Source organism: Takifugu flavidus, chromosome 2 (assembly GCF_003711565.1).
Source record: "Takifugu flavidus isolate HTHZ2018 chromosome 2, ASM371156v2, whole genome shotgun sequence".
In the NCBI taxonomy this organism is placed as follows: domain Eukaryota; kingdom Metazoa; phylum Chordata; class Actinopteri; order Tetraodontiformes; family Tetraodontidae; genus Takifugu; species Takifugu flavidus.
The window spans coordinates 9984183-10006301 of record NC_079521.1 but is presented as its reverse complement, the minus strand read 5'-3'; the positions used below and the strand labels follow the sequence as shown (position 1 = coordinate 10006301).

Genomic DNA, 22119 nt, shown 5'->3' with positions numbered 1-22119 from the left:
CAGAAGGCTGGCGTGAGTGGCACAGATAAGACTTAGCCAACATAACGACGCTTTAAGCCATTATAAGTGCTCATGCTTTCAAATCAGACACTGCTTTTGTAATAAAATATCCTTGCTTTTCACTCTGGTCTCAGTGTAGTTCAGGAACTATGACAGGTGCTCCCAACCCTCTTTTCCTCACATCCAATAATGCTCTGCAACATCGACTCCTCTCAACACCTGCCAGCCAATCGCTGTCAGGGAAGCCACGCCCACCAGTCCTTCCAGCTCGTCCTGCACCGTCACGCTGCCATGGAGGCAGTTGTCATGGAGACAGGGGAGAGCGCAGCAGCCGCTGATGGCACTGTTACCATGGAAATCGCAGCAGCTGCCCCGGTGGAGCGAGCCGATACGGAGGTTCAGCGCTCCGGAGCTGCGTTCCCAGACAGAAACTATCGGATGCTGATTGTAATTGGCGAGCTCTGCAACAGCCATCACCTCGACGCTGTCAGGAACCAGATCGCTCAAGGTAAAACGTCTAAGGGGGCTCTGATGACCCGTCACTCAACATTTTCAGGCATTTTCTTTCATCACAGAATATTCTCATCCACCCTCGTGTTGGAGTCTTTGAATCAAAAGTTAAAGAACTGATTGTGTTGAAGATTTATGTTTCTTTGTGTATCTTTTACATATATGTCCGCCCATCATTCAAACATAATCACTGTCATTCTAATTTGGCGTTTCATGAATTTGACATTATGATTTTTCCAATCAAACCTTCTCATGCAGAGTCTGAACAGTTCTCTCTCCCAACATATAAAAACTATTGTTTTTATAAGTTCTTCAACTATACCGTAAAACTAACTGATAATAGCAGAAGTATAATCAGCTTTATGATCTGTGTCTGCATTTGAGATGTTTATTGGATCAGTTTTTAGTTCTCCTCCTCGACGTGTTGGCTCTCCTGACGCAACATTTGTTTCCTGCATGTAGGTAAAGACAAAAGATAAAGCTGGAAAAAACCTTCAAACTGCTCAACAGTCAATGACGATGTTCTTCCACCAACAGCTTTGCTCTCCTGGAATGTTGATCTGACAGTGTGTGACCTGGACAAGGAGCTTCAGGTGTTTAAGGCCAAACACACTGCTCAGTTCTCCGCACAGGTTAAAGGTCAGTCCAATCGGCACACACAAACTCTCCATGTGCTCGTTTTCCTGTTGCTTGGAGACGATGTCACCGTGGTTCCTCAGCAGAGGGTCTGCGGGGATTTTGTGTGTCCGTGGAGCATTTGAACACTTGTGTCCATCATCTGTTGAACCTCAGTCCTCAGCCTCCACATAAACAATCCTTCTGCAGGAGAGCTGACCTGTCAGTGTGTGTGTGTGTGTGTGTGTGTGTGTGTGTGTGTGTGGTCGGGGGAGGGAGGGGGGTCAATGAGGGCTGGTGAGAAACCTGTGACTGGGATGTTCCCACTAAATCATCTCGTTTTTACTTCTGTCCAGGTTGGACAAACCATTCCCAGAGGTTTCAAATCAGGCGGATCTCTGTGTGCTTGTTTCCGCCCCCACGGTGTTATGTAAAAAATAAAAACAGCGCAGAGTCTTATGATATATATTTTGAAAGGCACAATCAATCTGAGAAAGAGCAAATTTCATTTTGGGGAACCTCAGGGTACTGCTACAGCAGGATTTGGCTCATTATTCTCATATTTGACCACAAAAGCTGTAAAAAAAAACCTCAGCTTGTAGCCACTAGAGGGCAGAAGAGCAGGTTGAGTGAAGTAAAAGTAAATTTCATCCATTTTCTGTCAAAATTAGGGCACATCCTTGAATTTTTGAATATCTACGTTCCTCTCAGATGGATTTATGCAGTTATTCAGAATACCAATTGCATATTTGCGACCGGAATTATATGAATAAGAATCTAAAACTTGTCTTTTGCTGTTTGTGACGGATTTGATAAACCCAATGTTGACTGTCAGAATGTGCTGGATCACACATTCCCCTCACACCAGCACGCGGCACACGTTTCCCTGCCGATCGGATGATTTCATGAATAAATCATGAGTAATTATCCATTTGGCTGATATATAACAACAATTATCACCAGGTATTTCTGACATTTCCGTTGTCTCACCCTCACCCCTCTATCACCCTGTTGTGTTTCTCTCCTCCTGTCCTCTCTGAAGTGCAGGAGGAGGTGGCTGAGTGCAGCTTGAACACTTTCTAAATGAGTCATATTCACTATTCTGTACTAAACATTAATTAAAAGAACATCAAAACCAAGCAATTATCTTTACAATAGTGGATTACATCCGTTCTCCAAAGCTTTGTGGAGCTGCAACATGGCCGTGGCTAACATTGTATCGTTATGGTAACCATTCTGTTGAGGTCGGAGTTGATGACACTTATTCCTAATAGAGTCGTTGGGGGAGGGGTCACCAGTCCATCACTGGGGTCGATTCAGTCTCGGTGTCCCTGATATGCCTGTTTGGAGGAAACTGGAGTAACCAGAGAAAACTCACATGGAAAATAAACATGAAAACTAGGCCCAGAGAAACACCAGAAAAGACAAATAAAGGACAAGTTCTGACTTTGGGCGACTCGAGCACCAACGACTCCTTTTCCAATGGTTTTTCCTCTAAAAACCTTTGTCCAGCATAAGTCCAGTATTGATGGTGCCTTCACTAATGTGGATTTACACATGTGATCCCGCAAATGAACCAAAAGAGAAACAATGGAATGTAAATTGGGGGAGAACTCCGCCTTTGTCGCAGACGTGAGACATTTATTGTCTCCTAACGCATCTGAAATGACGATCGTCCCACGTCTCTGTTTAGTTTCAAATAAAAGTCCAACTGTGAGATCTTTGGCCATGATTACCTCAGCAGTTTATGGATGGTTGTATGTTGTTTTAATAGGATCCACCTTAGCTGCAGTAAGATAGAGTTGGTACTGTCTAACATGCAAATGGAGGCTGTTTTAGGAGTTGGGATTAATACTTCCAATGAATTATGATTACAATGTTCATGTCAGAGGAACTGTATCGATCAGCAAAGGAATAATTAATGAAGCACATGCAGGAAGCCATATAAAACCAATGACTCAGCACTCAGGGTATTTTTTTATATAAATATCGTTAAATGAAAGAGCAAAAGTTTGATTTGGTGCAATATGGATGTTGGATATGTTTGATTGCAACTTGGGGATAATTTGCATTAGTGTTTCAGTGTAAATCAGAGGCAGCAGAACAAACAATAGCTGTGATCCTCAAGCAGTGCTGTCACGTTTGCTTTGTGTTGACGTGTTAGTGGAATAAAACTGAGGGAGGTGTGGCAGCTCTCAATTAACATTTTGAAGCTGGAGGCAGAACAAAAAGGCATATTTACATATTGTTTTCTACCAATAAATCCATTGACCAAATCAGCACACATCTCATTCATATTTACTCTTCAGGAAAGCGGAGGAACAGGCTGCAGTGATAGTTTGGCTCCTCTGTGTCCGTGTCGGGAAGCTGCTGAGAGCTGCTGGAAGAGTGCACAGTCATCCTGACCGGCAGAACAAGCATGATGAAAGGCATTTATGATCAAATAAGACCTTCAGACGTCCATCTCGCCGATGGTTCAGCATAGGAAATACGCTTACTTGTTTAGTCTGAATACCCAGAGCTGAAAATAGAAACCTGTGAGCACCACATTTACAGTCAGGGCTGTTGAGTTAAATAAGATCCACCACTAGAACCACCCTCCCCGATTCAGAGGAATTCAGGCAGCCAAAACGACAGCGACCTCCCTGGTGGGGACATATGAGCTGAGGGATGGCCAACGTCCTCCGGCCTTCCTGAAGGATCTGCTCTGCTCCTCAGAGTGGCTCGCCGAACAATAACAGATGCAGCTCAGACACGCAGCATATGGGCGAGGCGGTTCAGGGGACACGGTGGCTGATTTCATCTGACAGGGGAACAGCTAAAGAAAAAAAAGCTTTTCTGTCAGTTTCAATGATTTACAGAACGCATCAGTGGATTCAGCCTGATAAATGCTGATAAAGACTCCTGTAAATATAAAAATAGAGGAAAGACAACCACACAGATAATGTATAAAATGAACAGTATAAGCAAATGAGTTGATGTATGAACCCTGAAGCCGGGGGTGTGGGAAGGCTCTTCATCAAGTCTTCTTGATGATTTAATGTTTGTGATTGTGAATTTTTGCATCTTAAACCAAATCCAGACTCATGTTCTTTGTTTTGGGCTACAGCAGCCTCATTATGCTCCCCTGACTGGCTCAGAGCCAGACGTTTGCCTGATAGCGTCTGATCACAATCACAATTCAGACGAGGAGAGGTGGTGGAGGAGGAGGAGGAGGAGGAGGAGGAGGAGGAGGAGTGAAGGTGTCCATGAATGCTGCTGCCAGTGGGTTTAGACTGCAGACAGCACTGAAAAGCCTAGTATCACCACAAAACACCTCGAGGAAAAGTGGTCAGTGGCTCAAAAGAGCAACGCTGTTACTGAGATGGAATCACAACCATTTTGATTCAGTATTTAATCTAATTATCTTCACTGGGTGTGGAAACGCAATCATATGAGACACCATTAATTCCTGAATTATCCATAATTACAGTGTTGAGAAGATAATTTTGCGTTCTAAATCAGATGCATTTTAAGCCACATGCTCTGTTCCAATTCTGAAAGAAATCTCTGTAGCAAAAGTGGGGCCGACACATTGCTGGTGCCCCCTGTTGGTTGGCTGCAGCATTCGTATATTCGTACATTCGTCAGTTTGAATTAAAGCAAGATAAATTATTTTTAGACTAACCAGTGTTATATCCAGCTGGGTCCATAGATTAGCACCGCAACCCCCCCTCACATCTGTCCCCACATGGATCTGTGTCTGTTAATGCAGGCGTGTGTGGGACCCACCCGCAGGCTTTACGCATCTACAGAAAACAGATGATTGCAGAATGCGACACTGTCAAGCCTTGGAAGCTTTTAAATGAGTAAATGTGCATATTTTCCACTGTTGGGTTTGGTTTCTACGAGAATGCGAGCCGTTTAAAAATTCAGGAGGCAACTATTGATCTGAACCAGCACTCCTCTGCAATAAGGGCCGGGCATCAGAGCCAGGAGAGCCCCTCTGCTCCAGTCCTTCATGTCACAGAGTAACGATAAAAGAAACAAATTAAAAACTCGTCTACGTTTCTGTCACACAGATTTGAGCTTTAAGATGAGACTTTTGATGATTCGCTGCTTTCAAGCTCATCCTCTGTGGGAAATTTCTGCTTTATTCTGGTTTATTCTCAGTGGTGACTGACAAACTCCAAAGAATTTCAATCCTAGTTCAGCAGAATAATTCAAAGATGATTGAGGAAGATGGATTTCCTTTAAATCCTGTAGTTTCGGGTTCACAGAGGCGGGAGAGCTGTAGGGGCCTTTGGAACACTTCAGCCGTCGTCATGCTGTTTACCTTCCATCCAGGCTTCCTGCAGCCTCACAGGTTGTTAATCAGACTTAAATGGTTGTGGAGGTTTAGGTAAAACCAGCACACAGGTCAGGAAGAACAGAGTTGTCCTGAACGCAATTCTGCTCCTTCCCATCCATCTACTGAACCACCATGTGACCCTGCCCAGCTGCTGGGCGAGCCAGTGAGGATGACGTAATGGGTGGAGAAGGGAGGAGACATTCAAGGGAAAAATGACCAGCATGTCTGGACTGGGGGTAGGATGTATGTGTGTGTGTGTGGGGGGGATCAGGTGCCTTGAGAAGTGTGTGGCAGGCTGGTGTTGGATGGGCTGCCTGAATACATGATGTTGCATCACTGCTGCTCCAGAGATTATTAACAGATTTATTTAAAAATCTCCCCATAGGAAATTCTTCTGCTTCTGCACAATCTTCTCATTTGCTCTTTCCTGATCTTTCTGTATTAAAGACAATGGGATGTTCTTATGTCTCTCCCTTTTATGTTAAAGTTCTGATTCACAGTTTGTATTAGTCAGGCTGGCAGAGTTCAGGGTCTATTTCAGTTCGTCCCACCCAGGAGCAGCTGTTTGAAAAGTCCCTTTCTCAGAAACCACAATCCACATGTGAAATATTCCTAGATAATCCTTCTGATCCACATCCTCTCCGAGCTGCCCAAGTCAGACTTGAGTCAGAATCGTACGCGGCGCAGTGAGAGAAAGTTTTATTTTTGGTTTGTATGTTTTGTCTTAGTTCATGTTTAACCTGTTATTTTAGATTTTGTGAACAAAACACCCCGGCCTCACCTGTCTAATAATCCCAATATCCCACTAGTCTGCCTCCCTCCTATGCCGGATTGACTTCTGTACAACAGTCATTAAATAGAAATAAAGCAAGGGCAGTGTTCAAATTTAAAAAAGCTTTCAAGTTACGATTACAAACTCCAAAAGAACTATTTACTCAATCCCTTTGAAATAAACTTAAGTTCCACTATGCTGGATATGTGGCAGCTTTTGTGATTGATTAAACGTGAATGTATCTACAAGAGTAAAAACATTGGGAAGATGCTATAAGCCTATTTTTGAGTAGACTCATCAAATCAGCCATTACATACAGTAATCTCGAGTTATTGCTTGACTGGGGCTCTTTTCTGATTGACTGGAATGCAGCTGAAGTCTACCACAGGTCCGTGAACGCATCTCGCCGGGCTGCTCGTGTAGGTGTGGATGAGGAGCAGGCCGATTCTCTCCTTCATCCTTCCTCCGCAGCATCCCCGCCCCTCCCTCAGCTCCAGGAGCGGCTATTCTCGGCTCAGAGCAGCCCTGCTCGTCTGCTCCTCTTCGGCCTCTCTCGTTTGCGCCGCCGATGAAGTAGACGGTCAAAATCTGCAGATCCGGAGTGCGTTGATCCCGTTTTGTAACCGCGCATCGTTAATCTGGAGTCAGTCTGCACGCAGATGCTCACCGGAGGAATCTGACCGCAGAGGACGTTTGTGCGGACTGAATATGTGAGTAGACTCATGACAGCCGGTTCACCGCATTCTTGTGATCATAACAGACCTGCAAGTGTGAGCAAATATAAACTAAAATATCTCTGCGAATTGGAACAGGACAGACATTTCACGCATACTGATCGTTTTTCCAGATATGTGGAGGTCATTACAGGTCCTGTTCCACCTCAAGGAGGTCTATATTCATTCCACCTTCCTTTGATGTTGTTGTGTTTTTTTTAGTATTTTAAAATATGAAACTGCTCTGATAATCCAGGGCTGTTTTCAGAGGTTTTCCATGTGGAATGTTCTGGAACCTGCCGCCTTGTCTTTAAATGATCTTAAGGAATGTGACTTTTTTGTGACACTGGAGATATTTATGATCATAAAATCATAAAAAGGTCATAAAAATGAGGAGCTTTGAACCCAAAATGACGGTGGTGGCTGTGTGGTGGATGACTGGTGTTGTGGATGAGTGGTGTTGTGACAGCTACGAAGGCCCTCGGCTGCTCCAACTCATCTTTGTGTCAACAGTTTCTGCTCATTTCTTTCTCTCATTTCAGTCGAGTAAATTTTGGTGACCTGATTCTTTTATTGTGGGTTAAAAAAGCAGCATTCTGCACTGAAGTAAACAAAAGGAGGCCTGTTGTGTATGAATCTGTGGTGTGATGAGGCTGCAGGACGGACAGGGATCAGATCTAAATTACCCCAAACTTATGCAACTGGCTAGACGGAATTTGTGTGTTTTGGAGGGGGGGAGGCACCAAAAGCTGTTCATCCAGAGCCAGATTTTTTCAATGTCTACTAATCTAATATGCATTATTCTTTACACTGAATATCAATGAAATACTCTAAAATCATTAAGTCCAGCATTCCAAAGATATTTAAATTTACTGCCACACTTTTTTTTTGTGGCTTTATGTTTTGGTTCAGCCCATTTTTCAGATATTTAGGGGAATGAGGCTAGTGAGATATGCTGCAACTGGCCATAGGGGGAGGGTGCATTCAGATGTTTTGTTGCGATATCAGAAACATTTGTAATGATAATCTTATTTATTTATTCTCCAACATTGCCAAAAACTGGCAGATTTCATATCTAGCGGATCAGTAATTTGGCTCTTAGTTGCTGAAACTGAGACCTCAGACTGTGTCTTTACCCCTCAGTTTAGCCTGCTGGGCTTAATAAATGCCCCCCGCACCTCCCAGTTCAGCTCGGTGAACTCCCATGATGCCACAGGGCGGGTGAGGCAGAATGCTGAGCTCAGCGGGATGAGCCTGGTGGAGAAACTCCTGAATGATGGAGGCGGTCTTGTCTTTATTGTGTACCTGACTGGTGGGGGTGTTCATCCTTACTGGTGTCACACTAGAGATGAGAACAATATTACATTTGCATAAATGCTCAGCCAGCACCGGCGAGCCACACCACGTTGTGTTGGTTCCAAAATAACCTTTAATTCTGCTGCCCCACATGCTCATTAGAGCAGCAAATGCAAATTAATCCACCTCAGAAACTAGTCCTAATCAAATGTGTATTTTTCCTGCTGTAGATGAAGGGTTGTGTATATGTGTGTGTGTGTGTGTGGGGGGGGGGGGGGGGGGGTTCTGGTCTCGAGTGCACAGGTCTGCATTAAGTTAGTTCTGTACCAGTCTACACCAGACTTGTCTGATGGGGACCAGTAACAGGACCTAGGTGGAGTAGACACACTGCAGTCCATTGATAGGTCAGCAGAGACACCTCACCTCTGTGTGACATGTGAATCTGTCCTGGAGGAAGAGGATGGAACAGAGAGAGAGATTACTGGGCGGTGTTCATGTTTCTATTTTTAGATTTAGCTTGAATGTCAGCCTGATGTGGCAACGCCATGCAGCCGTGGAGGCGCAGACCTTCTTTGGTGTCATGTTCCTGCTCTTTGTTAAGGCTGATGCTCCATCGCCCTTCTACCCATTTTCTGGTAATCCTTGCGTATTCCTTCCCATGAGGTTTGCTTTAACCTCTCCCAGCAGTAACTGGGCAAGAGAGAATGTCCAATTAGTCATGTTTCTTGTCTGTACCTGGAGGTACCTCACAGTAGCCATGCCAGCAGGTCGTGTTTACTAGATTTTGTGCCCACAGGTATGGATTTTTGATTAACTGACTCAGAAACTGCTGCTGCTTTAAGAGATCTGATGTCCACAACATCAGATACAGTTTACCCTTATTTGTTTGGAGTCTTGAGTTAATGTCCCCCAGCAGCACCTTCAGGTTTCTCGACTTAGACCAGGGCCTAAGTGAGGAACCAGGATGCAGAGGTAAATTACCTGTGGACCAAAGACTCTAATACGTTTCACATCGGGTCCATCAAACAGCGGTGAAGAGATTTCTCATGAAAGAATGATTCTAAGGACCATTGCACCATTGATGGGACATAAACCTTTAGCTCCCGACAAGATGATGCTTCAGCAACAGTATCCCATCATCCCCTGAAATGGAAGGGCTCTACTTGAGCTGCTCTCCGGCGCTGATCCATTGAAACATACGATCACTGTACAGCCTGTTTCAGCTAAGTGGGTCAGTGAGCCACAAAAATGTCCAGTCTTTGCCGAGCACAGTGTAATTTATCAGAAGTAATCAGCAGTCGGATGGTAGCGTGTTAACAAAACAGCAGTGCTGGAGTTGCTGGTTTGAAGGCATCTGAGGACAGGCTGAATCATTCCACCGCTGCTGCTTTAATGTTATTCATTCATTCATACATCTGCAGGAAAAAAGGAACATGTGTAGCACTCAGCAGCAACGTTAGATGAAAACAGAATGTTGCAGCCAGGATGTGAGAATCACAGTGATGTCCTTTCTGATTATCTCCTGGTCTCAGCGGGGCAGCCGTCATGACACCCCCAAGGAGTTTTGTTACACTGGGTGGAAGTGATTCATGGCCACGGGCCTCGTTCATGAGGTATTTTTATCCTCTGAATAAGCATGAAGAGAGTTGTTCCATGCAATAGAATGACACATCTGGAACACAGTCTGCTTCTTCCAGGAAGATCCTCAACGAACACAGAGCTGATCTCCTGCACTGGTGGCATCTGACGCTGGTTGACAGTGGGCTGACTGCCCTTTGAATTTATTATCTAATTAAACATCCTCTCATCGGTAAAGGTCGCATTTTTTCAAGTGCCAAAGCTTTTTGTTTGGAACTTCTTTTTCAGCTCACTGACTGATAACATCAGTTTCAGATGCAAAGATTTGCATAAATTTGGGTTCACGTGATTAAATATTGGATTCATGTACAATCTAGCGCCACAAACAAAGAGGACTCGGATCCTGAGGCCTTAAAAAAATCAGATCTATGTGATGTTTTTATAGGCATCTGGGTCATGATGCAAATGTTGTCCCCGAGCTGCTGTCACGACTCTCGTCTGTCGATTAAATGTTCATTAAATTTTCATTTCAATGGTAAAATCAAATGAACGCTGGGTTTCTTCTGAGATGGAGGAACTATAATGCATGTATTTTCACATATTTGTGAAGGTAAAGATGAGGTAAATATAGCTTTTTTGATGAAGGATGCTGCTGCTGCTGCTGTTTCACCTCTTGTACCATATGAGCCTCCCCTCCCTCTTGCAGAAATGCTGCAATGCGTCTCCCTCAGCCAAGACTGGGTCAGCGTAACTCAGTCAGCAGCATCAGCCAAAGAAGCATCGCCATAGCAACAGCCAACCAGGCTTGTGATTGCAGGATTAAAATTTTGCCTGTTATTGTTGAGATTGTGTGCGATTCTGTGATTATATTCATCAGGGGGTCTCTGGTTCAGGCCTGTGAGTAAATAAGATGGCACCAGAGGAAACCAGAGGATTGGGGTGGGGTTAGTATTTTACAGCTGCGTGTGTGATGGGAGATGTTCGGATCGGCCTGTTAAAGGTGAAAAATCAAACATCTGAAATACACAGTATTTAACAGAAAACACATTTAACTAATGGCATCTTTATAACCGTTCAACCTTATTTTTAATGTTTTTAAGCAAAAACCATTTTGGGTATATGTCAAAGGTTTATACATTTATAGGTTTGTACATTTCATACAAATTCCTCTCCTAAACCTTAAACCACACCGTCCCCACAATAAAATGGTTGATAATCTCTTCCCTCTGGGCTAAACAGAAAACTGTGATTTACATTACCTATGATTCTGAATAAGTGAGGCTGAACATCTGCCTAGACATTAACGACACCTTCAATGGGTCAGGAGATCCACAGGTACAAACTGCTCACTTTTAATCATATTATTGTGCTGTGGACAGACATTGCATGTTTAGAGCTAAAACCAGCTAATCAGAAGAATCACCGATGTCGTCCTGATGTCATTATTGGTCCTCGGTGTCGTCTTATGGCCTGTTTGTGACCGCTTGTCTCCTGTAGGCCAGCGGGTTCTTCAGTATCAGAGTGATGTTCTGGAGACAGTGGTGTTGGTGAACCCGTCAGAGGAGACTGCTGCTTCAGAAGTGAGTCACGCCCAAACGTCACAAAGACCGACTCTGGGAAGTCCGTAGTTTAAATGATCTTCAGCTGCAGCCTGTTTGGGTTTACACCTGTCGGACTGCGCGTGATTTCAGCTATGGATTAATGATTGTCGCGACAGATCTAAAATTCAATTTGAATCAAATATGAGATATTTAGTCTCAGTTTGCTCTAACCTGTGTTTAAACATACTTTCTTCACTCAGATTCGCTCGCTGATTACAGACCTTTCTGGGAATAAGTTGCTGATACTGAGTGGACAAAGTTCTGAACAAGGTGGTGACATCTTACTCCAAGGTGGATCTCTGACCTGGCAACATTTCTATGATATCATTTCTGACCCTCAAGTGAGCAGATTGTGCAGCACTCCACATATCTTTACCATTCTGTTTGGGGGTGATAAAACTTGCCATGGCAATAACTATAGGTTCTTTCTTTTGTAGGTGATTGAAGTTGTTTCTGGGGCATCTTCATTGCAGCCATCCAGGCTAACATTATCCTGTCAGGGGGACGGAGGCTGGAGCTCTCTGGTCCAACTCCAGGAGCAGCACTCAATCTACAACCTTCTGGAATATTGCCTGAATCCTGATCCCCACCTACCCAAAATGGACGGAGTCACAGAGTTCACCGAGTACGTCTCTGAGACAGTGGACATTCCATCTTCCTTTGAACTCCTGGAGCCACCAACCTCCGGAGGTTTCCTCAAGCTGTCCAAACCATGCTGTTACATTTTCCCCGGAGGCCGGGGAGACTCTGCTCTGTTTGCTGTTAATGGATTCAACATCTTAGTGGATGGAGGATCTGATCGGAAGTCTTGTTTCTGGAAGCTGGTTCGCCACCTTGACAGGATCGACTCAATTCTGCTGACCCACATTGGTGCGGATAACCTCCCTGGCATTAATGGTTTGTTTCAGAGGAAGATTGCGGAGCAAGAGGAGGAGCAGAACCAGGGATCTGGCTCCAGTGGCAATGGTGACTGGATGAAGAACCTGATCTCTCCTGAGATAGGAATTGTATTTATCAATGTACCAGAGAAGCTTCGGATGCCGGAGTCCACTCTAAAAGTCAAGCGAAGCATTGAGGAAGCATCCCTGACGCTGCAGTACCTTAATAAGCTCGGTATCACACCAGAACCCCTCCACAGGGTGGTCAGCAACACCATTGAACCTCTCACACTGTTCCACAAACTGGGGGTTGGAAAGCTAGACATGTACGTCTTGAACCCAGTGAAAGAAAGCAAAGAGATGCAATTTCTGATGCAGAAGTGGGCCGGAAACAGCAAAGCCAAGACAGGAGTCACGATGTCCAATGGGAAAGAAGGCGAAATATCTGTCCCCTATCTAACATCTATCACTGCTCTCATTGTTTGGATTCCTCACCGCCCAACTGAAAAGATAGTCAGGGTGCTCTTTCCTGGAAATGCGCCGCAAAACAAAATTTTTGAGGGTCTTGAGAAACTGAAACACCTAGACTTCCTGCGATACCCAGTGGCTACGCAAAAAGATATATCATCTGGTGCGCCTCCTCCCATCATCAAGCAGACCAAATTACGATCAAGAACTGACAGCAAAGAGAGTCTCAAGTCTTCACCCAAACCCCACTCAAAATCAACTAAAAAAGAAAGCAGTGGACAAGAGGAAGAGGCCAAGGGTGACATCCTCAAAGAGAACAAACCTGAAAAGAAAGAAGAGAAGAAGCTCAAAAGTGAAAATCTAAAAGCCACCAAGCAACAGAAAAACAGCGAGGTTGCCCCTGCAACTGAGAAAAAGTTAGAGAAAAAGAAAATATCCAAGGAGAAAACAGTCAAACAAGAAAAAACATCCAAGATGGAGGAGAAGAAAGACAAAGAGAAGAAGGAAAAGAAACAGAGCCGCGAAGGAAAAAAAGATGAAAACATAAGAAAGGAGGAGAAAAAAGAAACAAAAGCCAAAGATGACAAAAAGAAGGACCCAAGTAAAATAGAGTTGAGAAAAATGACTAAACCTGACCTAAAGCCCCTCACCCCAGAAGTGAGGAAAACTCTACATAAGGCTAAGACTCAGTCCAAGCCCAAGGCAGACAAGAATAAAGTCAGTAAAGAGGAAACTGTGGAGAAAAAAACAGCTCAAACCAACAACAATGTCCCTGAACAAGCTGCAGCAGCTTTGGCAGATAGGTCAACAGTTTCCTCTCCAGAGGATCTCACTGATGATTTTGAGGCTCTGAAAACAGAAGAGATGTCCAAAATGAAGAATATTCCTCCCCAGAACGATGTGCTACCTGAGCATTCAGAAGCTACGGCCACATCTTTAGTTTTCCCTGATAAAAAAGTAACATCTGCAGCCACCATTTTAACATCTGCTTCACCTAAATCCCCAGTCACACTGGAGGATGAGAATAAAGCCAAGGGAGCATCAGAACAGGTGGCAGCGAAAGAAAAGATGGAAGCCAGCGAGAGCTTTGACAAGAAATATGAAGAGGAGAAAATGGAGAAATATAACAGATACCCTGCAAAGGATGATGTAAAAGACAGATCAAAAAAGAGTGATAGCTCAGAGGAGGAGGGTGACGTAATTGAAAAGGCTGACCTGGAAGGGACCGAAGATGACGAGGTCCTGAAATATAAAACAGATGAAACCAAAAAAGAAAAAAATGCAAAAGACTGGGATGCAAAGCCAGTGGAACAAAAACGATTATTCTCGGAAGCCCCGCTAGGACAAGGGCCAGTCACGGCCTCAGAGCAATTCTCCTTCATCCAAGATGAGACCATTCCCGGATACTCAGAAACTGAACAGACCATCTCCGATGAGGAGATCCACGAGGAAACAGAAGACAGGATCCCGCAACTACGCTACGATGTCGCTTCATACGACATCTCTGTCCCTGATGTTCCCGGAACATTTGACCCCATGCGTGGAATAACAGAAATGAAGCCCTCTGTCCTAGAAGATGTCATGGATGTCAAAACCAAAACCTTTGTGGGAGGTCAAGACCCTGAGCTTGCTCCTTACCCTGCTGTTATTGCCGCCCCACTTGCAGAGGAGGAACACATTTCCTCAGCAACATCCATTACAGATTATGACAAAATGTCATCTTTTGCCACATCTGTAGCTGAAGACCAATCTGTAGCTTCTGTAACTGCACCCCAGACAGAGGAAGCCGGGAGAAACACTCTTTTCCTTGATGCCGGTAACAGTGGTCCATTGCGCCCAGAGACCATACATGGGAAGGATTACCTTCACTCAGCAGGAACCATTTCACCCACCTCCTCTCTGGAGGATGATAAGTGCTTCAAGTCCCCTTCCTCTGATGAGTACCAGCCCAATGTTATGGAGATGGAGAGTGAGGCAAAGATCAAGTCAGCCCACGAAGAAGAGGAAGACGAGGAAGAGGAAGATGAAGACCAGACTCCAAATGTTGACATCCCTCTAGGTAAACTCCAAGAAGGCTATGAACATGCCACCTCCATCATGCTCCAGGAGAAGGAGAAGTCTCCTCCCGCCATTTTCTCTCCCCCACCCATCTCTACCGGTCAATACTCCCCAACACAGGCTGTCAAGGAAGAGCATCCCCTCGTGAGCACTGAGGGAGTGAAGGCCAGTGCTGACATAAAGCTTGTTTCACCTCCTCCATCCTTTTCACTTTGTTTAGACTCCCAATCCAGGCAGGAAAGTGAGGAACGATGCTTAAGTCCAGATGACAGTACCATGAAACTGGCTTCACCCACACAGTCTGTGCCCACCAGCAGCGGCTACTCGCCTACAGAGGAGAAACCCATTAAGATGGAAGAGAGAGAGGAGGTGGTTAGAGACGCTCAAGTCGATTTGCAGAAAACAGATAAATCAGTCACTATCTCAGACAACACATCATTCATCAACCTGCAAGCTGACAAGACGACATTTGATGAGTCTGAAGACTCCACTGAGGAGAGCGAGGGTGAAGATAAACCTTACGTCAAAAAGGATCTGCAACCCACCATCAAGGCAAAGCTGATGGAAGCCAACGAGGGCTGCTTTTTGGATGACTACTCATTTGAGGCCAAGTCTGATAAAACAGATACAAAAGTAAAGGAACCAGACGCAACACAGGTTTCTTTTGATGTGGAAACAAAATCACCACCTCACGTGATATTCTCAGATGAAGAAGAAGAAGAAGAAGAAGATGATGATGATAATGAGGAGAAAAGTGATGATTTCCCATGTGAGTTCAATTCCAAACCTTCACCTACAGATCAGAGCAAAGCCGACACGAAAATTGAAAGCACGGAGAGCAAAGATGCCACCTTTCAAGAGCCGGACAAAAGTGTTCATTTCAGCCTCTACGAATTTCCCGAGAAAGAAAGCCGAGAAAAAGCCATGTACATACGGCAAGACACGCCCTACGTGCACGGCAAAACATTCTCCTACGGTGACATTTACGACAGCAAGACAAGCTCGGTGGACTCAGACTCATATCATCAAGAGTCCGTAGATAAAACAGAGAAGGAGCTTAAAAAAGGTGAAGTGGGTTTGCAGAAACAAGAGCCCCGGTCCCCAGTAATGACCAGCGTGTCTACAAAAGATGGAGTTTCCGTCCCCGTTGAGAAAGAGTCCTCTAGCTCACTACTGCTTCAGTCTGGGAGCTCTTCTGCTGCGCCACAACTTGAAAAAGATGTTAAAGTAAAGGAGTTGTTTGAGTACAGCGCACTCAGCCACTTACCTTCATTGGCTGACAGACCAGAGGCCTCGTCTGTCAATTTATCATCAGAAAAAGAGGCTCTTAAAAACCAGGGTGGCGGAACAGCTGCCCAGCTGTGCACCTCGAAGGAAGCAGTCAATGTAGCTCAACCTGCTCCCACAAGATACAGCGATGAAGGGACGTGTCTGGAGGTGGACATGAGAAATCTGACAGCAAGGGATGAGGAGGACTATGATGATGATGAAGTTACTGAAGAAGAGGATGAGGAAGATGAGGAGGAAGATGAGGAGGAGGGCGATGAGGTTGCCCTTGATTCTGATATAGAGAAAGGTGCCAAGGAGATATCTGAAAAGGAAGTAAAAAGTCCAGTCACTGAAATGTTTGTGTCAAATAGGGCTGAATTCATGGGTTCGATGCCAGGATGTGAGAGTCAGGGGAAGATCGGCGTTAAAGAAACCTCCTCTGTTTCACTCATACACATGGAAGACAAGACAAACAGTGGCTCCTTGCCTGTCATGAAAAAGTCAGCTGAGCTAGGAGCTACTGGCTTCTCTGGCTTCTCCTCTGGGTTTGAGTACTCATGTGGAAGTGGTGAGAAAGACTCCTTTTTAACAAGTCAGACCACGGAGAAGCACAAAGAGGATGTCACTTTTAAATCAACGCAGGACACCTTTTACAAGGACGACGGAGCTGATCCAGATTTTGAAAAGCAAAATCCAGCAGAGCTTTTCAGTAATACATCACCAGACGCTGGCCTTCAGTACACCACCACAGCCGCCACTGGGTTCTCGTCCTCTTCGGCGTACAGCTACTCCTCCTCAACCTCTGGCTCCTTCTCTACCAGCCGTCAGTTTGGAGAAGACTTGGAGACCCCTGCTGAGCATCTCTTTGAATATTCCAGCTTCAAAGATGAACCCTCCCTCGTCTCGCCCCTTTCCAGTTCTGCTGCAGCTAAAGATGACTATCTCGAAGTGTCTGAAAAACAACTGACCACCAAAACCACACATGATTCCACCTCCAATATAACTCGCTTCTCACCTGTTAGCCCCTTCGAGGAGGTGAAACACTTCCCATCGTCCACTGCTTTTGTTGAGACCAAGATGGAGACCAGTACAGCTTCTTTAGGTGGAGTCGTGGACAAAAGCCCACAGCAGGGCTGCTTCTATAAGCCTGCCTGGTCTGAAGAATCAAAGTTGGACACGGCTGTTGGGTTTGCGGCCTCTGCAGGACCAGACTTCTTCAAGGATAACGAAGCAGCCAGTGCTGCTCTCTTTGGGGTGACATCCTCACCACGGCCAGACGTAGAGGGAAAGCACTACTTTGAGGAAACGGACAGCAGCGAGGAAGAAGACGAGGAGGCTTATATGCGTGAGATGTCGCGGAGGTCGCCGTCCAGTGCTCTAGCTGGTAGCCTATCATTTTCAGAAAAGCCTGGGATTCCAAATGTGAGTGAGAAGAAAAGTGGTGGCTTCCCTGACGTTCTTGGTTCATACACTCCTTCACCACTCCTGACAGGCAAGATGGATACCACCAATGGACCCACAGAGGTGGCCTCAAACACTGCTTCCCTGGCTGGAGCAGTAGCCAGTGGTGTATGTTCAGGTGCATCTAAAGTGGAGTCCAGGGATGGAGCAGCAGGTTACCAGACCTCTTATGAATGGGAAATGTCAAAGAGTCAGATGAGTATGGTACCTGGAGACTCCCCTCCACATTACCGTCATGATGATGAGTTTGAGGAGGAGTGTGAGACAGAGCCGGAGCACCCCACTCGCCCACTTTCACTAACTTCTGCCGATCAGCCGTTCCGTTCGTCATTCTACGCTGAAGAGTGCAGCCGCGGGGCCCAGGATGACGACGACGATGATGACGATGGCGCTCAGGACTTTGCTGGTCATGTACCTGGGGGTGCAACCTCGTCTTATGCCAGCCGGACCTCTCCTGGATATTCCTCTTCCAAGAGTCTGCAGCGCAAAGACGACCTCTCGCCGTCCTTCATAAACCCGTGCATGGGGCAGGTGTCCAGCGATGAAGACTACGATGAGCAAGGAAACCACAGCGACCAGTCGCAGGGTGACGAGCATGATCTGTCGGTCAAACGGAGGGCTCAAACAGATCAGATCAGCCTGCACAAATATCCCAGCAAGGACAGCAGCTCTGTGCACCAAGCTGGTGGGATGTCAGCAGGACTGGGTCTGGCCGTTGAGGATACTCCACCCACCTCCGTCAGTGATTCTTTAGCCTCTCAGTCAGACTCCGAAATGCCTCCAGGTACTGAAGGATACCCATCTGCCACTGGTAAGGGCAACTTTGACTCAGATGAAGATGCAGAGTACATGCCAGTTGACAAACTATCGGCCACCGGCGTAAGCAGTCACCAGTCTTCTCAGAGGTATCACGACCCTCCTCCAGCTCCTAAAATGGACCCCTACCCTCATCCACCACACCCCGACGTTTGCATGGTTGATCCAGAGTCTTTAGATCGGGGCTCTATTAAGAAAGAGGCAAAAGCCAAAACCTTAAAGAAAACGTCTGGGAAAACAAAATCAGCGTCTCCCGCTAGGCGCAAGAAGTCTGCCATGCCCGCGAAACAGACGTCATCGCCTCGCAGCGCCTCACTGAAGAAGAAGGAGGCAGACAAGATCTCACTCATGTCACGTCTGTCCGACGGACAGGGATCAAAAGACGATGACCTTTCCCGATCGAGCTATAACCCTGGCAAGGGCCTGACAAATGGAGTCAAGAGCAGTTCAGGTGAGACCCTTTTCTTTATAAACCACTTTAATTTCTAAGGAAACATGTAGTCGATCCCTTTTTGCATACGCTGACACTTCTTTTTCTGCCCTTCACGCTCAGGTTCTCAGAAGTCTGGCTCCTCGGCCTCGTCTCCTATTTATGTGGACTTGGCTTACATTCCAAACCACTGCAGTGCCAAGAACGTGGACCAGGAATTTTTCAAACGCATTCGATCCGCGTACTACGTGGTGAGCGGTAACGATGCTGCAAGCAGTGAACCGAGCAGAGCCGTCCTTGATGCGCTGTTGGATGGCAAAGCTCAGTGGGGCTCAAACCTACAGGTAGAAGCGGGTCACGTCTTGGGTTTTAGCATTTCACTTGGCTCTTCTGTTGTGTTTTGTGTTAAAACCTTGGGAAGAAATGAAACATTCTCGCAGCTACAAAATAACACTTCTAACCTGCCTCTTCTCCAGGTGACCCTCATACCAACCCACGACACCGAGGTGACCCGCGACTGGTACCAGCAGACACACGAGAAGCAGCAGGAGCTCAACATCATGGTCCTGGCCTCCAGCAGCACCGTCGTCATGCAGGATGAGTCATTCCCTGCCTGCAAGATTGAGTTTTAGGATCCTATCCTGCCTGTTTTACTGTCAATCTGTTTTTAATCTCTCTTCTCTAGTCTGATGTGTCAATCTTCTGTCTGCTTACTCTACGCGAGACTGACTTTTTATTTTTACAGTGGTCATCCACATTTGTATTCCCCGTCAGCTGTGTCTCTACATTTGACAACATTATTATTATTCACCTCCTTGTTATTTCTCTCGTGATATTTTTTTCCCCTTCAATTCCAATCATACTGTAGAAAAAGGCAAAAGAACAGATGAGATGGGGAGCAATATAAAAGCGAATCGTGCGATTCCGCGTCAAATTGACCTGATTCTGAGCACAAGTCTTGCGCACTTTACCGTCAGCTTCGATCCTTCCATTGAAACAAACACGCTCAAAGTGGAGGTGATCAGTAGGAAACGGTGATCGTTTTTACCTTTCTGTCTTGTAATTGTGACCTCCTGATGACCTTGTGACGTAGATTGCGGTGTAGACTCCAGTGGTCCTTTCCACTCGTCCATTGACTATATTTGCTGTAGCGTAGAGAGAACCATACTCAACAATACGTATTGTAGTGATTAACGACGCTTCTACAACGAGAATCAGTGGCTCGAGTAAATATTTCTTTGTGGCTGTTACTTCTTTCGGGTGAATCCGTTTCTTTAGAATCGAGTATCAAGTCTTTATCGTGTGTTTGTTGGGTTTTTTTTCAGTATAATTCCAGTTAGAGTATCGTGGAGGATCAACTGAAGAGGACGTGGTTATATACAAATTAAAAAACAAAGCAACCTGATCTTTAGATCAGATGCTCAATGTGTCCGAAATTCTCTTTACACAAATGCAGAGCTGAAGATCGAAGAATGTACTTGTACAACAGGAACATGTGGTTGTGAGTGGAGATTTGCGTATGTTGACGTGGGTTGGTTGGAACGATGCGGTGAGATCCACATGTGCCTTTCTTTGTGAGACTTGTGTTCGTTCAGTCCGTTGGAGTTTTCCGGCGAGCTTGCGTCGTCTTGTGTTGTGACCTTTGTTTTAGACTGCGCACAGGTGGTCTGAGTTGTACGCGTTGAGTGTAAAACGGCACTTTTAAAGCATCGATTTGATGCTTTTCTTTTTTTAAAAGAGATTTCTGCCACTGAAAGAAGCACAAATGACGGCCAGTGTGCTGAAACAAATTTACACTTCACACCGGCCACATTCTTTCTGGTTCATTTTGACATTAGGAAAGTTCTCTCCAGTCACCTCAACATAAAGAGACAGGTCACCTCTAATGAAAACTACAGCACATGTCCTCAAAGGGAACTCCCTCATATCTACATCCTACATCCTTTATTTAAGAAGAAATACAGCAGAATCGCTGAAACACACAAACTGCCGTCTTAAAAACAACAGAACTCTTTGGGGGGTATTTTCGAACCTCGCAGCTGTCCTGTGGTTCCATTATTCTGTAAAGAAGGTCAGAAACTGAGCGACGCCAATAACAGATAAGGCAAAAACCTTCAACTTTATCCTTTCTGCATTTTATTTACCTTCAGCGTGGTGACAAATGTGGACGTCTTATCGTTCGATATCAGTAATTTTATACTTTGATAACTACGAGTAACACAAGTATCCAGATGATGACAGTATTCCAAGGATCCACAAGAAAACAAACAGCTGTTTCCTTCATCAGTTCACCTGCAGATGCATGTTCATACAGGTGCTGAGGGATGTCAAGTACAGGTAGAACTGGGCCGCAGCCCACACTTCACATGAATGTGATGCAGAATACCTTTACGTTCTCCGTGGAGGACTTAGATCTCCTGGTTGCCTTGGTTACTGTGCATCATTAGGGGGCTCATGGGTCACACTGGCATCAACCACACACGCAACACATCTGGGCAGGTTAAATCCAGCACAACATCTTTCTAAGACAGGAAACACTTTGATGATGTGCCGATTCCTTCGGGTCGGAGAATAGAGACTCTCAGCTTCTCTAATCAGACAGGGTTGACCTTGCTGGGTCCGCCTCCAGTTTTCCAGTTTAATCTGCAGACATATAAAACTGCCTCACACTAATAGTAACTACTTCAGCACTTCTCACATATATGCACCCAAAATCCAAACTGCCAGACACAACAGACTCCGTACGTTGTTCTATAGAGGATCTCCTATTCACAACATCCCCACCATTGCCGTATTTTATCCAAAAATGATTAAAAACCTTAAAAAAAAAAAAAAAAAAAAATACAATATCTGTGATGAAACAAACCATCATAATGTTCTCTGGTTTTCAGTTAGCCCTGCTTCTATGTGCATGTGTGCTGTAATTTTGAGTTAGATCATAATAGCTGGCTGACTTATAGAAATGCTATTTTAACAGCTGTTAAACATGTGGCGGGACTGTAACCTGACTGCGCTGTGCTGTAAGGAGGCATTGTGACTGTTTTGGGTTTTCTCTCTGCTCCTTTCTGCTTCATGGTTCTTCATCCCTTGTTTTAGTGCAATATTCTCTTTCTCTCTTTAAATACTTTAAAAAAAGGTAAAGTAGGAAAGCATATTTATGGATAAAAGGGGGAAAGTGTGAAGATATAATAAAACATTTACTGAAGACAAACATCTCCATTTCTTGTGCGTTGCATTAATAGCTGATAATGCTTGATATGTGTTTCCCATCTAGACTGGGGTTATAGAAACCTGTCTTATTTACAGTCTTTTATAAATGTACTC

General features: G+C 45.1%; 1 protein-coding gene across 3 annotated transcripts; it reads left to right on the top strand.

The window, feature by feature from the left end:
- Nucleotides 1-174: 174 nt before the first annotated feature.
- map1aa (microtubule-associated protein 1Aa) lies at nt 175-22006 on the top strand. 3 transcript variants are annotated; one of them, XM_057021114.1, is made up of 7 exons: nt 175-508; nt 1048-1149; nt 11312-11394; nt 11616-11756; nt 11853-18816; nt 18919-19139; nt 19272-22006. In XM_057021114.1, exons 1-7 carry the CDS (start codon nt 190-192, stop codon nt 19425-19427), a joined length of 7986 nt encoding a protein of 2661 aa, XP_056877094.1. In that variant the 5' UTR covers nt 175-189; the 3' UTR covers nt 19428-22006. The 3 variants fall into 3 exon arrangements, with proteins under 3 accessions (XP_056877094.1, XP_056877096.1, XP_056877102.1); XM_057021116.1 differs by lacking the exons at nt 175-508; nt 1048-1149 and adding an exon at nt 6653-6937; XM_057021122.1 differs by lacking the exons at nt 175-508; nt 1048-1149 and adding an exon at nt 6653-6937 and having other exon boundaries at nt 11837-18816.
- The last annotated feature ends 113 nt before the right edge of the window (nt 22007-22119 follow it).

What these genes read in the sequence shown, in the direction of transcription:
- map1aa (XM_057021114.1), top strand. Translation starts at nt 190, where the DNA reads ATGCTCTGCAACATCGACTCCTCTCAACACCTGCCAGCCAATCGCTGT. An exon ending in AGGAGACTGCTGCTTCAGAA is followed by an intron (nt 11,395 to 11,615) that starts GTGAGTCACGCC and finishes TTCTTCACTCAG; the next exon opens with ATTCGCTCGCTGATTACAGA. An exon ending in TGGAGTCAAGAGCAGTTCAG is followed by an intron (nt 18,817 to 18,918) that starts GTGAGACCCTTT and finishes CTTCACGCTCAG; the next exon opens with GTTCTCAGAAGTCTGGCTCC.